Source organism: Eleginops maclovinus, chromosome 24 (assembly GCF_036324505.1).
Source record: "Eleginops maclovinus isolate JMC-PN-2008 ecotype Puerto Natales chromosome 24, JC_Emac_rtc_rv5, whole genome shotgun sequence".
Taxonomy (NCBI): domain Eukaryota; kingdom Metazoa; phylum Chordata; class Actinopteri; order Perciformes; family Eleginopidae; genus Eleginops; species Eleginops maclovinus.
The window spans coordinates 10160257-10176129 of NC_086372.1; the positions used below are offsets into that span (position 1 = coordinate 10160257).

The 15873-nt window shown below is 45.0% G+C and overlaps 1 protein-coding gene across 3 annotated transcripts; it reads right to left on the reverse strand.

The window, feature by feature from the left end:
* Positions 1–384: 384 nt before the first annotated feature.
* On the reverse strand, positions 385–13562 carry LOC134860605 (midkine-B-like). 3 transcript variants are annotated; one of them, XM_063877362.1, is made up of 5 exons: positions 13504–13562; positions 4840–4916; positions 3962–4129; positions 1485–1646; positions 385–635 (listed from the first exon to the last, which is right to left on the reverse strand). In XM_063877362.1, exons 2-5 carry the CDS (start codon positions 4913–4915, stop codon positions 607–609), a joined length of 435 nt encoding a protein of 144 aa, XP_063733432.1. In that variant the 5' UTR covers position 4916; positions 13504–13562; the 3' UTR covers positions 385–606. The 3 variants fall into 3 exon arrangements, with proteins under 3 accessions (XP_063733432.1, XP_063733433.1, XP_063733431.1); XM_063877363.1 differs by having other exon boundaries at positions 13500–13531; XM_063877361.1 differs by lacking the exon at positions 13504–13562 and adding an exon at positions 8087–8136.
* Between the last annotated feature and the right edge of the window lie 2311 nt (positions 13563–15873).

The window sequence follows — 15873 nt, forward strand, 5'->3', positions numbered from 1 at the left end:
GTTACCATGTGTTGAAGGTCCTATATAGATACAGTTTATTGGTGTTACAGTGTAAAGGAACTGGGGGCTTGTTTGGTCCCCAGGAAAAAGAATGAAGCTTGTATTCTACATTCTCTCTCATCTACTAACTACACGGGGATAGATTAAAAAAGGAATGCATTGGCTGTCATTGCAACACAATTGGCTGGAGTAATGAAACCCGCAGTTTAAGTGTGGATGCTTCTGACACAACCCTGAAACAGCTCCTGCTCTGTGAAGGTGGAGCTGGGTCAGAAAGAGAATACCTTATAGGAATACATTTCTTACAATATTTCAAGGAATCTCTGGCATGGTGGTCTAAAAAATGCATCGTCTGAATATTAGAAATTCACTTTGAACGCTGGCTTTGTCTGATACAGGTCTCTTTATTAGTGTTCATCTAGAGATTTAGTGCACGTTTACAGAAGAATATGTCATGTTAGATGAAGGGTGCATTCAAAACTGTGTATAAAACTCAGGCTAGATGTGTAGAAGTGTGGGGCCACTGTGAGAGGACAGCCGCTTACTGTCTCATTTCTAACTGTTCTTTGACTCAGAAGACTCTGTCCTCCTCTCTGAAGCCTGTAGCTAGTTCCCCTTGGCTTTTCTCTTCTTTCCTGGGAAGAAAATAAGAAAGATTACACCATTATTTTACAAAACGCGGGTCTGTGGTTGAACATGGAATAGAATATGACATTCAAACGAGTAGAGCAAATGTGAAAAAATGTGAAATATCATTCATGTGTTCCTCAGGGGCTTCCAGCTCAGTGAGCAGCAGTCTATCATTGGGACAGTCTTGATTGTGTACAAGTGGTGCTAGGTTTGATAAAAGGGATTAAAACACATCTTTTGAGGACTGCAAATGAAGGTCCGAAAGACGTTTTTCATCTACGCTCACCAATGCGGTGGAAATTCCCTGAAGTGAGAATGAATAAATGGCTCATGTCTTTTGTTATATTTGGTAAAGTTACAAAGGAGGTCCAAATACAATTCAAATGGATCTCATATGCAGCCTCTTCTTCCTCAAGGGATAAAGAGGTTCCTCACGCCCAACACAGCTAACAGTCCCACGATATAGAAGAAAAAACATTCTATAACCCTACCCAGAAACTCTGAGACTGAAAGAGGGCAAGACATAATACATAAATGATTATATGAGCGTGATCTGTATGGTGTTATGTCTTGAACCTGTAATGGCCTCGCGTCATATAGACATTCATCATGTCAGGACGAGCTTTACAGTCTGTGATGGTGCGTGACTCTGGTCCTTTCCTTTCTAATACTTCATTTATGGACAGAAATCTACAAAGCTAAAGATTATTGCTCATGCCTCAACTTGACCTTAAGCTGATGACAAGGTCAAATGTTAGCTGTGTACCAGTGTGCTCCTCCCTGTGACTGATCATAACTTCAGTTTATAACTGTGCCTCCGTGCAGCCGCACACAGCAGGGGGTGGCAGTCTTACCTTTGGTTTTTGTCTTGGTTTTTCCAGAGCAGGGCTTAGAGACAGAGATACTCTGCTGACACTGGGAATCATACAGAGCCTTCTTCAGTGTCCCCGTTCTGGTCCGCAAGCCAGAGCTTGCGTTACACTCTCCCCAGCTTCCGAACCGATACTTACAGTCAGCTAGAAGGGAGGGAAGACACAGAGATTGAGGCAGCACAGACAGACGTATCACACAGGCTGCTGCTGCTGCTGGGTTTCATCCTCATTGCTTCTCACCGTGCACACATATGCAACAGCTGATTTCAAAGTACCACCTGACCTATATAGCTCTACATGGGTTAGCACTTGGTGATTCATTATTAATAATTAACCTCCAGAATGCACAGAAAATATGTTGTAATGTGTAGGGACCCAGTCTGACAGTGATTTTCCTTCCAGGTTTAAATCTGTTTTGTTGAGAAATGACAGCATGATAGCATTGCAGCTATGGTAGCTTTGTATATGCTACATATTTTAAACATCGCTCCATTTTTACAGAGTGCGACCTGCACAGAATATCAGCCTTATACAGTATAACTGAGACCTTTCCAAAGATAATGTCTACTTATAGAGTCCAATTGTCCCTTAAGATGATTCATACTGACCTGATGAGAACAGACAGCTCTAAATGCTAAAGGCTATGACACAGTATAGCATAGCATAGCATAGCATAGCATAGCATAGCATAGCATAGCATAGTACAGTACAGTACAGTATATAGTAGACATGAAGTAAAGTGGGGTTCAGAATCTCCATAGGGTGACCAGTCTCCCACTAACATGGTTTGGTGATTGGTTCTGCTCCGGTCCCTCCCATTACAGCAGGATTTATTTTACCTGAGGGCCACTAACCACTGGTGCTGGTGTGGGGGACATGTGTCTTCACCCTTTACCCAAAGGTCTGACTAAGTCTAGTATTCTGGTAGCTGACACCATGTGACCTGGACCTGTAGGGGGTGCGGGTATGCATCTGCTGATCCTCTGCTGATAATGAAATGGCCTTCATTCAAGTCATGCCCATGTGGATGAGGCCAACGTGTGAGAGCTTGGGAGCGGGGAATGTAGGTCCCTCTGAACACCCTGCCGCTCAGCCCCTTACATCTGTATATGGTTCTGTTGTTGATATTCATGAAAAAGCTCTCTGTTTTTATTGATTGAACAATCCAAAGCTGCTCAGGTCAACACGCTCCTTATTGCAACCTTAAAAGTCAGAAGGTTTTGTTTTCCTCAGACTCATAAATATGTGACAGGTACATGAGAGTCTGAGCTCTGATGATATGCCGCGTGGGTTACATGCATTTATGTGTCAGTTGAGGAAAAGACATGGAAAAACTGTGATGATGGAGCGATGAGAAGGAGTGATAGCATATGGAAGATACAACTGCTGCAATGCTATCATGCATTTCCATCACTAGGGACGAAGACCTTAAAAAACCACCACGAAACAAGGCTGACTTATTGGGTTTCCGGACTGAATTCAGAATTCCTTCGTAATAATGTTTAAAAGCTACCACCACCTATTCTGCTAAGTTTTCCCTTTCACTTCCTGGTAGTACTCCAGTTCTTTTCGTCGTCTCTTGTAAATTGTTTTAAGGCGCTTTCCTGTGAAAATGCACTTTAAGTTAATCTTGACTTGATTACGAGCCACTTTGCTTTGGGCAACCGCTGATCCAGTTTGTTCCATCTGAAAAAATCTGCGGAACAACATTAAAGTCCTGTACGGTAGAAGTGGTGAAAAATAAGACATTAGCAGTGCAGGTCTCCAACAATTAAAGGAGAAACCTCCAGAGCAATGCAACACCCATGGTCCTCCTCTGAGCGATCTGAGACTCAAAGCGTGTCAGAAACACTCCAGGCTGGATCCTGAGAATTGAATCATCCCTGACACAGTGTCAACACAAATTGTATGACTACAGCCAGACAGAGGTATGTATTTATGCAGGGGGTGCTGCAATGTGTTGCATCATATGTTACAGGTGCTTGCAGCTACTGAGGCTGGCCTGACCTACTGGGGGGGCCTTCAGGTAATGCAGTGGATCATCTTAAAGGGCCCGATCTGATCCTTTCAGCTGTATCAGTATTTAGTGTCTTTAATGTTCAAAAAGCTCTTCATTTCTCTCACACTGCCTGTGGTGCAGCACACTTTTCACCCTCTGTCCGAAACCACAGCACAGTCTGCTCTGATTGGTTAGCTGGCATCATCACACTATCCCCACCACTAACCCTCCCCAGCTCCTCTTGTTTCCACTTGTAGTAAAATGCTTTGACTCAGAACTTTGCAGAACCTGTGCCTGTAATCCGCTCCTGTGTGTGTGTGTGTGTGTGTGTGTGTGTGTGTGTGTGTGTGTGTGTGTGTGTGTGTGTGTGTGTGTGTGTGTGTGTGTGTGTGTGTGTGTGTGTGTGTGTGTGTGTGTGTGTGTGTGTGTGTGTGTGTGTGTGTGTGTGTGTGTGTGTTACCTCCAAACTCTTTCTTCCAGTTGCACGGTACTCTACATTTCATCTTCTTGGTCTGCTGGTCACATGACCCCTCCCTCAACCCTGTTCCACAGTCCCCGTTGCTAGGGACACAGTTGCCATAGCGCCAGTCAGTGCATCCTGTCCCGGACTGCGAGGGTTTGTTTTTCTCTGAGGACGGAATAAAATGCATAGCCAGTTATTTCGTGAAGCAGAGTTTGTGTATTATTGGATATCCATGGGTGTGTGTGGATACCTTCGGGGGGTTCTCAGCTGGGAGAACGTCCCGGTTAATGAGAGGGGTGCATGTGTTAGTTGCTGACCACACCCGTGCTTGGGGTTTGTGTCAGTCTGTCCACATGAACTTTACATGCACTGTGACTTAAGGAAATCGGAAGAGATAAGAGTGGGCTTTTGTACTTTTTAAGCGCTAAAATCCTCCCCACAGAGCCCTCTCTACGCTGGGTAGTTAGCCTCTATGCTAAAAAAACATTTCGTCAACAAACTAGGATTATGTGAGCTAGAGAAGGCCCCCATAGCACCTCCTTTCTTTCCTCCATTAAACTACTGCAGCCAGGCTACCGACTTTCCCCTGATTCCTGCTTTTATGCTAAGCTATGGACTGTGCTAGGCTAACCATATTGATTGACACGGGCATTGATCTGCACTTAGTGTCTCTCATTGTCTTTTCTTTACCACACGGTATGTTTCCATCATCAGCCGACAGACTGGCTTCTGCCGGGGCTAGCATTATTGGTATTACTGTCAGCTGCTATTCACAGGCTCCTCGTTCACATTTAAATGGGAAAAAGCTGAATTCATAACAAGTTTGGCATACTAAATATGAAATAAAAAGGCCTCTTGTAGATGAAGAATCTTACCCTTCTTATTCTTCCCCCCGGCAGCACTGACAGAGATGACGGTGAGGAACAGCAGCAGCAGCAGCGCAGACCTCATCCTGTTAGAAATACACAGCAGTGAATCTACATTAAAAAGGCTCACCATTAAGAGTTGACCCCCACTCCGGGATGAAATCATTATCTGCTCCTCTCACCAAATCACAGCACATAACAATCCGACAGGGGACTGCTGAGCCACAGACATCATGCATCCTCTACGCCATGTGAACTAGGTTTGCATTTCACACAGAACACTTGTGCTTATCTTCATAAAGAGCGATATTACTCTACACTTTGTGTTGCCTAGCCGGGTAATGGACTCCATCTGACCCTCAATTAGTAACTAGATATTGGTCCATTATCTAACACACAGATATATTTGCTAATTGCAACAACTTGAGATGATCCCGACATGCAGTTCTGTAAGCTGCATACGAGTGACATGTCCAAGCTGTGGTTGAATTTATATAACTTCACCTAAACACCTACACTTCCACTTTACGTGGAACTATATCTCTTATATCGACCATATATTTCAAAAAAGATATCTCTTATAGAGCTTTACTGGGGACACACACCATGCTTCCCAGTCCACTTACGCCCTGCATAGAACTCTGAAATGAGCCATAAGCACAGTGATCATGGAAGCCTATCAAAGCTGAGGCAGCAGCAGCCAGTAACCACCAGGTGCCCCTGCATGGTGTTCCCTGCTACAGGCTTCATTACTGGAAAGCTTTGTCTCGCTGCACACCAAAGTTCCCAACATGATTCTGAGTTTAGACATGAGATGAAAAGGCCAGCAGAAGATGTGTTTGACATGTTCTCTATCCATGAAACTCCTTTATCTTCAGGCTTGCCAACAGACATCATTAACTATGTCCAGCTTTGGCTCAGCGGCCCCCAGGATCCGCTCACTCAGCCCGAGGTGATCGCAGCACAGAAAACTATTCCCATGAGAGAGACATGGATTCAAGAATATAGTCTAACAAAGAAACTATTGCATTACAGTCATATCCTGTGAAACTCAACATGGAGAGATAAAGATAAACAACTGCTCCTTTCAGTGTCCAGCTCTACCCTCAAGTTCTTAATGGAAGGGACAACGAGCCAGACAGCATCGAAAAACAACACCGGGCAGGTTCGCAGTTTCCTTTCTCCACTAACAAGTCCTTAAACACTGCCAGAGCCCAGACCGTGTTCCTGTTAGTGTTTACTTCCTGTCTGTCTCCTTCTGTTCCTGTTAGTGTCTGTCTCCTTCTGCTGTTCCTGTTCCTGTCTGTCTCCTTCTGCTGTTCCTGTCAGTGTTTACTTCCTGTCTGTCTCTTCTGCTGTTCCTGTTCCTGTCTATCTCCTTCTGCTGTTCCTGTTAGTGTTTACTTCCTGTCTGTCTCCTTCTGTTCCTGTTAGTGTCTGTCTCCTTCTGCTGTTCCTGTTAGTGTTTACTTCCTGTCTGTCTCCTTCTGCTGTTCCTGTTCCTGTCTGTCTCCTTCTGCTGTTCCTGTCAGTGTTTACTTCCTGTCTGTCTCCTTCTGCTGTTCCTGTTCCTGTCTGTCTCCTTCTGCTGTTCCTGTCAGTGTTTACTTCCTGTCTGTCTTCTTCTGCTGTTCCTGTTCCTGTCTGTCTCCTTCTGCTGTTCCTGTTAGTGTTTACTTCCTGTCTGTCTCCTTCTGCTGTTTCTGTCAGTGTTTACTTCCTGTCTGTCTCTCTCCTTCTGCTGTTCCTGTCAGTGTTTACTTCCTGTCTGTCTCTCTCCTTCTGCTGTTCCTGTTAGTGTTTACTTCCTGTCTGTCTCTCTCCTTCTGCTGTTTCTGTCAGTGTTTACTTCCTGTCTGTCTCTCTCCTTCTGCTGTTCCTGTTAGTGTTTACTTCCTGTCTCTCTCCTTCTGCTGTTCCTGTTCCTGTCTGTCTCCTTCTGCTGTTCCTGTCAGTGTTTACTTCCTGTCTGTCTCCTTCTGCTGTTCCTGTCAGTGTTTACTTCCTGTCTGTCTCCTTCTGCTGTTCCTGTTCCTGTCTGTCTCCTTCTGCTGTTCCTGTCAGTGTTTACTTCCTGTCTGTCAAATAATGTAAACCTGGGATAATCTGTGTTTCACTTTATACTAGCTCATAAGTCAAATGTGGTTATTGGACTAAGCCATTCCTCCACCCACTTCCTTATATGTGATGTCAGACAAAACCCATGTTCTGTGTTCAAGACGGAGCGCAGGCTGAGCTGCCGGAGCGTGATGGAGGGGATGTTTCCCAGCAGCTGCAATTAGAGCCGCTCCTCTAATAACCCGTCCAGGGAGCGGGCTGAGCAGCGGCGCAGCAGCATCCCAAGAGGGAACCATTCCAAACTTTCCCAGGATCAACCCAGGCAGCAGCGTGGGGGGGGGTAACATATTCACACCAATAAAGACCTTGGTAGAGCAGAGCCTCATCTATGTTTGATATTCTGTGCACCGACTGAAACTAAAGAAGCGTATTAAGAAGGTCAGAGGTCAGCAATGCTGTGCCCAGTCGGGGTTTCAGGTGAGAGGTAATGAGGATGCATCCCATAATAGAGCCCAACATGAACAAACATGAGATATGATGATGGGTGCAAAGAATGACATGTTGTTTCTCAGTGGACCATAGATGACCCATCCTTGCAGTGCCTGGTCCATTTCCCTGGCAGTGGACTAGCTCCAGGCCCTTGGATGTATTCGTCCCAATGAGTCGGTCGATGCCACAGTTTAGGTCAGGCCCGTGTGTCAGCTCCTCTGGATGGTGTGCTTGGAAACAGGCATGGCCTTGTGTGTGAACACATCAGGTAGTTGGTTGAAATTGTCTTTGTCCAGACTTCCAAACTTGAAATATGATGACTGGTTGCCAGCTTCACTTCGGTTATTGTCCTCGACAGAGTGTTTGTCTTCTGTCCTTTAGGGTTCAGCCTTCGCGTTAAGCTTTGTCCCGTTGTGGGTCTTTACTTGCACTGGCACGGTACAGAAGTCTTTCCATTACCTTCTTAGCATCTAAAGTTTCTTGCTTTCTGACAGTTCACAGAGTGTTGAGCAACCCGTTCTCCTTTACAGATTCCCTTCCTACAGCGCCACCTTGTGACGTGACGTCAGAATTGACAGGCATGATGTTCACTGTCGCTTTAAGCCTTGTTTTCCAGAATTGTCCTCGCTGTTTCAAACAGCATTAAATCCATTTACAAAACCATTGTCCAATAAATGTGTCCGAGTATCCTGTTGAATGCTGCACATACCCGCTTTTCCCGGCCTTGGCTCTGGGAGTCTCCATTCCCGTCTGTGTTGATGAGCCGGGTGTTGTCCAGCTGATCGGGAATGACTCTTCAGTTGTGAAGTTATCCAATTCTTAATCCTTAATCCATTGTGATGCAGTGATTCCACTTATTGTGATGTTAACTTTGTTGTACCAATGTTCTGAATCTCCAAACGCCCACACCAAGTGTTCCAAAGAGTATTGCTCTAAAGACAAATAGAACGAAGTGACGTGCCAACACACAGAATGGACTACAGTGTGTGTGAGTGCAGCTACAGCACTGTGTTCCTGTCTGTGTGAAAGAAAGCAGCTGTGTGTTTCAGAGTCAGAGCCCAGTGAACCTGTCCTGTTTCTCTGTGTTTATCACAATGTCTTTATGCCTGGCAGTTTGGCCAAAGCATCCCCCCCCCCACAGAGGAAATAAAACCCTGTATTTGAGTTTACCTTGGCCCCTTCCCTTCAGATTTGCAGAGAGCCACAAAAGCTGCTTTCAGCTGGGAAATGATAAACTGCCTACACTGTGAATCTCTTTTTGTTGAATATACAAAACTGTTTCTCTTGGGGGGGACAGGACCGCATTTTTTGCTGATAAATCATAAGTAATACTTAAGCAATATCTTGCATATTGGGTTTGTATGTTCATAAGTCAAACATGTTTGAATGTGAAACAACACCACACATCTCAGAGCTGTGATTCTGAGGCTGCAGTGATTCTCTGCCCCCCCGGGACCAGAGAACAGAGGAGCAGACTCCAGTTCTGCGGGCATTACGGTCTGGGACAGTATTAGCATCATTACTGCGTGGTTCTGCAGCTCCTCTTTCTTTGGTGGCGTCTTTGCGTGGGGAGTGTGAGAGCGTGTGACAGAGCTAGTTTCACAAATCAGGAGCTGAAGGTTCGCTGTGGCTGGGTCAGAAGCCTTCGCCTTGTTGTAACTAGATGACAGGAGACAAAAGTTTCTGAGAGAACGATCTGCTGCTGTCGGTCTGCCAGCTACAGCAGCGAGTGTTACATGAGTTATATGAACAGGAGGCAGGAGCTAGGCCAGTCATAACTCAGTTTGTTTCACCGTTTGTGACAAAAACTGGGAAATGATTTAAACACAAAGACAGAGCCAGGCTTTCTTTGCTTAGCTGGCTCAACGAAACCTGAAACCCTGAACCAGAGACAGCACAGAGGTGGTTATCACCTGTCTTTGTGAGCACAGCTCTCTGCATGATCTCATGAAAGGAGCGTTTGGTGCATCCTTTCACTCTTTCACCGCCATTAATTGATCAAATATGATCTGTTCTATTGGCATTACACAGTGCAAAGCGGACTTCAGGAAAACCCCGCCTGTGATTGTCCTTTATGTTTGCTTTGTTGTGTCTGTAGCTAACAGAGTGAACAGGGACAAATCCTCTAAACTCCCCGAGTGACTTTCCTCTCTGCTCTGATTATCTCTCAGTGCCTGGAGGTCCAGCTTCCATTAGACACAACACGGGGAAAAAAGAAGTCCTGGAAGCACATGCTGTGTTTTTATGAGCATGGAAGTACACAAACATCTCTTCAGGGTTGTGATGTAGGAGAGGTTATTCCGGTGGAATGAGTAAAAGGAAGAACTGTGTTATTGTAATGGACAGGACTGAGATACATTGGGATGTAACCGTAGGCCTTTTAATATTCTTTTGACTCTTTCCTTTCAGTCTGTCAATGAGACATACATTCATACACATCTACAAAGCCATCTCCACTGGAAGCCCTGAATTATAGAATAATGAGTCGGCCCATTGAGCACTGAGACAAGGCAAACCTGCTTATCTGCTGAGCCTTTATCCGGGTATTAACCTCGCATTTACGCACGTATTGTCGACTTGTAGTGTGAATAAATGCTTCATGTGAGCCACGCAGACAGACTGTGAGATGTGTCTGATACGCTATGAGGTGTGATTAACCAGACCTTAAAATGGATTTACACAGCCATGTTAAACAATGGAGCCACTATTCCAATCATCAGACTCCCAGACGGCCAGCTGTCCATGAGCCACGTGTTCACCAGTCAGTTGGACATGCAGACCACAGAGGCCTGCACTCCGGGGCCAGTTCAACAGACCGTTATCTGGCTTAACCAACCCCAACAAACGAGATCTGGCTAAGCGGTCTGGTTATCAACCCAGGGTTTGTCACGTTTGTGCAAATAAAGCACGGTGCAAATCCACTCCGGGATATCACCTTCCATCTGAACTCTGCAGAGTGTCTGACCAAGGACCAAGAGTCATGGTTGGTGAATGAAGCAAAACTAACTAACTAACTAACTAACTAACTAACTAACTAACTAACTAACTAACTAACTAACTAACTAACTAACTAACTCACTCACTCACTCACTCACTCACTCACTCACTCACTCACTCACTCACTCACTCACTCACTCACTCACTCACTCACTCACTCACTCACTCACTCACTCACTCACTCACTCACTCACTCTCTCTCTCTCTCTCTCTCTCTCTCTCTCTCTCTCTCTCTCTCTCTCTCTCTCTCTCTCTCTCTCTCTCTCTCTCTCTCTCTCTCTCTCTCTCTCTCTCTCTCTCTCTCTCTCTCTCTCTCTCTCTCTCTCTCTCTCTCTCTCTCTCTCTCTCTCTCTCTCTCTCTCTCTCTCTCTCACACACACACACACACACACACACACACACACACACACACACACACACACACACACACACCTTATCATAAAAGGCTGACCATATATATTTCTGTTGCATGGTCCCTTTCTAAGCTAAAGCCAAGTGTGGTGAAGAAAGACAAACTGCTTTCCAGTGAGGGAGGTTAGAGATAAGGGCTGTGTGTGTGTGTGTGTGTGTGTGTGTGTGTGTGTGTGTGTGTGTGTGTGTGTGTGTGTGTGTGTGTGTGTGTGTGTGTGTGTGTGTGTGTGTGTGACTGTTGACTCTGTAATTAGGGATTTTGGATGCAGTCAAGCGGAAATGACTTCTTTTCGGCCCCTGTTTGACCTATTAACTGAAGCAGGGAGACAGAGGACGGCACAGAGACAGTTCACACACACACACACACTTTCAGTTTTGCAGTCTGATTGGAAAATATGCTTCACTTTTAATCAGCACAGCTGTCTTCACTCATTACTGCGACCCCAAAGCTCCTCCCGACTTCAATCTGCACAGAGCTACTGTAGCACAATGCATCGGTGGAGACAATGCCTGCATCTGCCGTCCACAATGAGCGGAGAGGTTATGTAATGCACAGCTACAATAACCACACAGATTACAGTGGACACACAGAGAGACAGGAGTCAGAATCTGCCCACAGAGAGAATGGGTAAACTGCTATTTTGTCAGAAATGGATTAAGCATCCTCCATCATCTCCAAATCCACTCCAGAATTCTCCAGATCAGCCGAGCCCTGTTTTAACTGTAGTTTGCATATGCTTTAACGCCATTCATTTAAACAACGCACTAAATAATAATACAATATTGTGTTGTGCCTTTCAGGGCTCTCGACATTATAATCAACAGAACCAGACGAGGTGTCATGTGATCAGGGTGGAAGGCTCTGGACCCCATGGTGGATAAGTGGAAAGGGGGTGGGTAAATACCTCTTATGCTAATTGTGCAAAAGTTGGCATCCAGCAGTTTGTATGTGCTGGGGACCTGTACTATACATTCCTACCATAAAACTTCAGTGCACTCAACATTTCAGGGTTTACTATGCTGCCAACTAGACTAGCCTGGCCAGTAAAGGGCGCTCTCCTCTGCTCTACAGACGTGTTCTTCCAACACTAAGGGAGTCGCAGTTACTCCTCTCTGTTCCTCCACAATCAGGAGTCATCCATGAGTCAGCTCTTCCTGCAGATGTCTCACATTAAACCAGCCAGGAGAGGCACAGATTACACCCTTTGACTCTTTGCAAGACTTTAATGTGAAACATCTGTGTTTCAGCAGGAGAGCGGAAGGACTGCAGACATTCTCATGGAACGTGGTGGTAGCAAATGCAAAGTTAGAGTGGAACCAGATCATAGGATGGATCCTTTTGGGATTTCATGAGGTGTATGAAAGAGCAAAAACTGAGCAAGAACCACTTCCCGACTCCATGTGTATGAATCTGATTTAGTGTGTGTTCATCAATGCTCATATTCATTTACAACACACCCAGCTGGGGGCTCAGTCTGATCCGGCAGAGGAGTACTTTACATAATGCACAGACCATGGGAGGAACAGAGAGTTTAAATATAAACCTGCTTCAGAAATAAAGCCTGGTTGACTCTGGTTATTTACAGGACTGGTGTGTGTCAGTAATATTGGCGGTGCATGCGGGCGGTAATGGTTTACACAATCAGGTTTTTATTGAGCTGCCTCTCTCTGTAATCACCGTTTGGTTGCTGCTCGCCACTCCGTTTGATGCCCACTTTGTCAGCACAAAAAGCCAAGCTAATAATATGTAATTCTCCCAACACTCTCCTCTCTCTCACACACACACACACACACACACACACACACACACACACACACACACACACACACACACACACACACACACACACACACACACACACACACACACACACACACACACACACACACACACACACACACACACACACACACACACACACACACACACAGGGAATGTGCCAAAACTACTTAAATCAGCAGGAAGCAAAAACATGAATTTTAAACAGTTTTAATCAAACCCTAAAAATGTGCTACAATAGCTTAACGGCAGCTCTCTCTCACGCACCACCGAGGGTGTGAGGAGGAGCTTTACTGGCACTATTTTAAAGTTGGGGATTGGGGAAAGGGCTGCGATCTGGCTCGGAAAATGGGACAATTACATAAAGACTAATAAACTCAGCAGGCAGATAATCAGCGCCGAACAAAAGGCTTAGAGAGGAGACAGAGCAGAGACACAGGAAACAGGGATGTGTCGATGTGGAAACACACTGAATATAAGTACACACTTCAAGTACTTTACCTGAGAGTTCCAGTTGATACTACTTTATACTTCTGCATCTTCTAATGTTGTCATTGTTGAATTCAGATGTTGACACATAAACCATGAGATGGAATTATTAGCTTGGAAGTTTTGTACAAGATTCGTCTTAAATGTGAAGATTTGCTGCTTTTGCTTTAAAATATTGATTTCATATATTTAACTTTCACTCCTAATACTTTAAGTATATTTACATTAAATACTTAAATGCTTTTACTTGAGAATCATTCTCGATGCAGTACTTCTACTTGAAACTGAGTAACTTTACAGAGTCATTAGTACTTAAAGAGTCTGAATACTTCTTCCACCTCTGGTATACATCATGCGTTTTAAAGGCAGGGTGGATAACTCTACAGAAAGTGCTCTAAGTGTTAGTATCACAGCTGAGAGAAAGTGGAGAGGAGCTGAGACTCACTTACGTGTTTACCAGGCGGCTGCAGGAACACTGTGGAGTTTAGTCCCTCACTCTGCAACCCCCCCACACACACCCCCACCCCCACCCCCAACCCTGCTTTGTCTCCTAAACCAGTTCATTCTGGTTGCATTGGCCCCATTTACCCAAACAGACACATCCACAAACACACCCTCGCACACACACACCCACCCTCACACACACACACACACACACACACACACACACACAGTCTGATCTAACTGCTCATGTGTTCGGGCTAACTGTATAAGATTACAATTACTAACAGAAATGAGTAATCAGATTACTGTCAGGATTACAGGTACAATACCTCCTGAGAGACTGATATATCGCAGGAAGACGTGCTGGATTATGATCACATTAAATCCTTTATTTAAAATGCATTTCTTTGTGTAACGCAGTGCGTGGACAGCAGTGGTAATCTATTACTACAGCCTTTACATTACATATTACACACACTACAAACACACTCATTCATTTCATATTGATGACATCCAAAAGTAAGGGAAAGTAATCAGGGTACTTTCTACACTTTGTGTATCCCTCCTGGTTGTCATGAGACAAAGCAAACACTGCCCCCCCCCCAGTGTTCTGATTGTAAAGATGGCTGATAGAGCCCCCACCCCGGGGGGGGGGGGGGGGGGGGTAATCTCCCTCAGCTTTTGTTGTTTCTTTGATCCTTGTGTATCTTATCTTATCAGAAGCGACTGAATCACTGCATGTCTTTCTTTCATCTCGAACACATGAGGAGGAATTGATCTTCATCGAGGGACAGTGAGACATAAACACCCAGAAAGAAATAGATTTTGAAGTCATGATGTATCACAGGAGCTTTGAGGACGCGTGGTTTGGGTTAGTGAGTACAAATAAGGCAGTCTGAAGCGCTTAGTGACATCACTGAGAAGCCATCAGAAGCGGGAAAAGGTGAGTCATGTCTTCTCCTGAAATAACCCTGACCACAATACAGGAGAGCGGGGAGAAGTAGGTCAAGAACAAGTGTCTGCGCTGCACACGGGATAATGTCTGATTAAGCTTCATAAAGGAGCGTAAAAGCAGTTGGCAGCGTGTCATCGTCCTGATCAAAGACCCCAAAACAACGTTGGAACTCGGGCTTCCATTATTCATGAGGAATAAGCCTGCACTCCTATCAATGGGAAAATGAACAGAGATCTCACAGGGATTCAGGCAGCAGCACACGTCCTGCTGCCTCTCCCTCAGTCTCACACTCATGGCCCGTAACGAAGTGGGTTCCATCCCTGACAGAGCTCTGCATTATTGGACTCAAACACCAGAGCTCTTCTCATATGCTTCTCATTACTAGCAGACAAAGTACATTTACTCCAGTGGCTTCCATTGTATGCTACTCTATACTTCTACACGTATTTACCACGTTTAAAACAATACGAAGTCTCTAAATGTGTGTCCACTTTGAAGAACCAGAAGATGTTTGTAAGTGATAAGAAACTGTATTCTGCATACTTTTACTTTTGGTACTTTGCTTCGCTCCTGTACTAAATGTGAATGATATGTATAACTGTGCAGAATGAGTACTTTAATCACCTTTTCATTTCAATACTCTTTCTTCTAGTTGTCTTTTTTGTTGTTGTAACTGTTCGAAACAGCATCCATAAAACTGAGTGTCCTTGAGAAGCCGTTCAGTGTTTGCAGTGATTTGTCAGGGTGTGCATAACAGATACAGCTCTCATCATTTAGGGACAAAAGGGGAAATACAACTCTGAAAGCATGAAGCTGATTGAATCGGGGTCCTACTGAGCCAAAGGTTAGGCTGCTGTCGGTAAGAAACCTTCATGTATAACATCTTCTTTTGTGTGTGTGTGTGTGTGTGTGTGTGTGTGTGTGTGTGTGTGTGTGTGTGTGTGTGTGTGTGTGTGTGTGTGTGTGGATAGACAGAGGAGGTGGGATCACACTCGTAGATGAGTAAGACTTCAGCATGGCACACTTTTAGGCATGATGAGGAAGAAAGACACGCATGGTTACAATAGCATGTTGTCAATATTTGAGAAACCACCAAGGAATTTCCCAGATGTGTTACGGAGTGTCTCCCTGCAGTCAGGCCTGGTTATTATAACCCCCCGTGAACGCTCCTCACACTACACACATGCTCTCTATAGACAGAGACTGAAGATCTCACTATGGGGAGGCAGGTCTTACCCAACAGCTGAGGTGGATCGCTCTGGCAGTAAAAAGACTTCCTCTCCGTCACCTTAGAGGAAAGCATGCGGTAAAGGAAGGATGTGAAGGCTGACTGCATTTGCAGGTCAGCACAGTATAAGACAGTGTTATTCATAAAGCATCAGAACGGGTAAGAAATCATTCAACATTAAAACTCCAGTCC

What these genes read in the sequence shown, in the direction of transcription:
- LOC134860605 (XM_063877361.1), bottom strand. Translation starts at nt 8,121, where the DNA reads ATGGAGACTCCCAGAGCCAAGGCCGGGAAAAGCGG. An exon ending in CTGGAAGAAAGAGTTTGGAG is followed by an intron (nt 1,647 to 3,961) that starts GTAACACACACA and finishes CCTCCCTTCTAG; the next exon opens with CTGACTGTAAGTATCGGTTC. An exon ending in AACCAAGACAAAAACCAAAG is followed by an intron (nt 636 to 1,484) that starts GTAAGACTGCCA and finishes TTTTCTTCCCAG; the next exon opens with GAAAGAAGAGAAAAGCCAAG.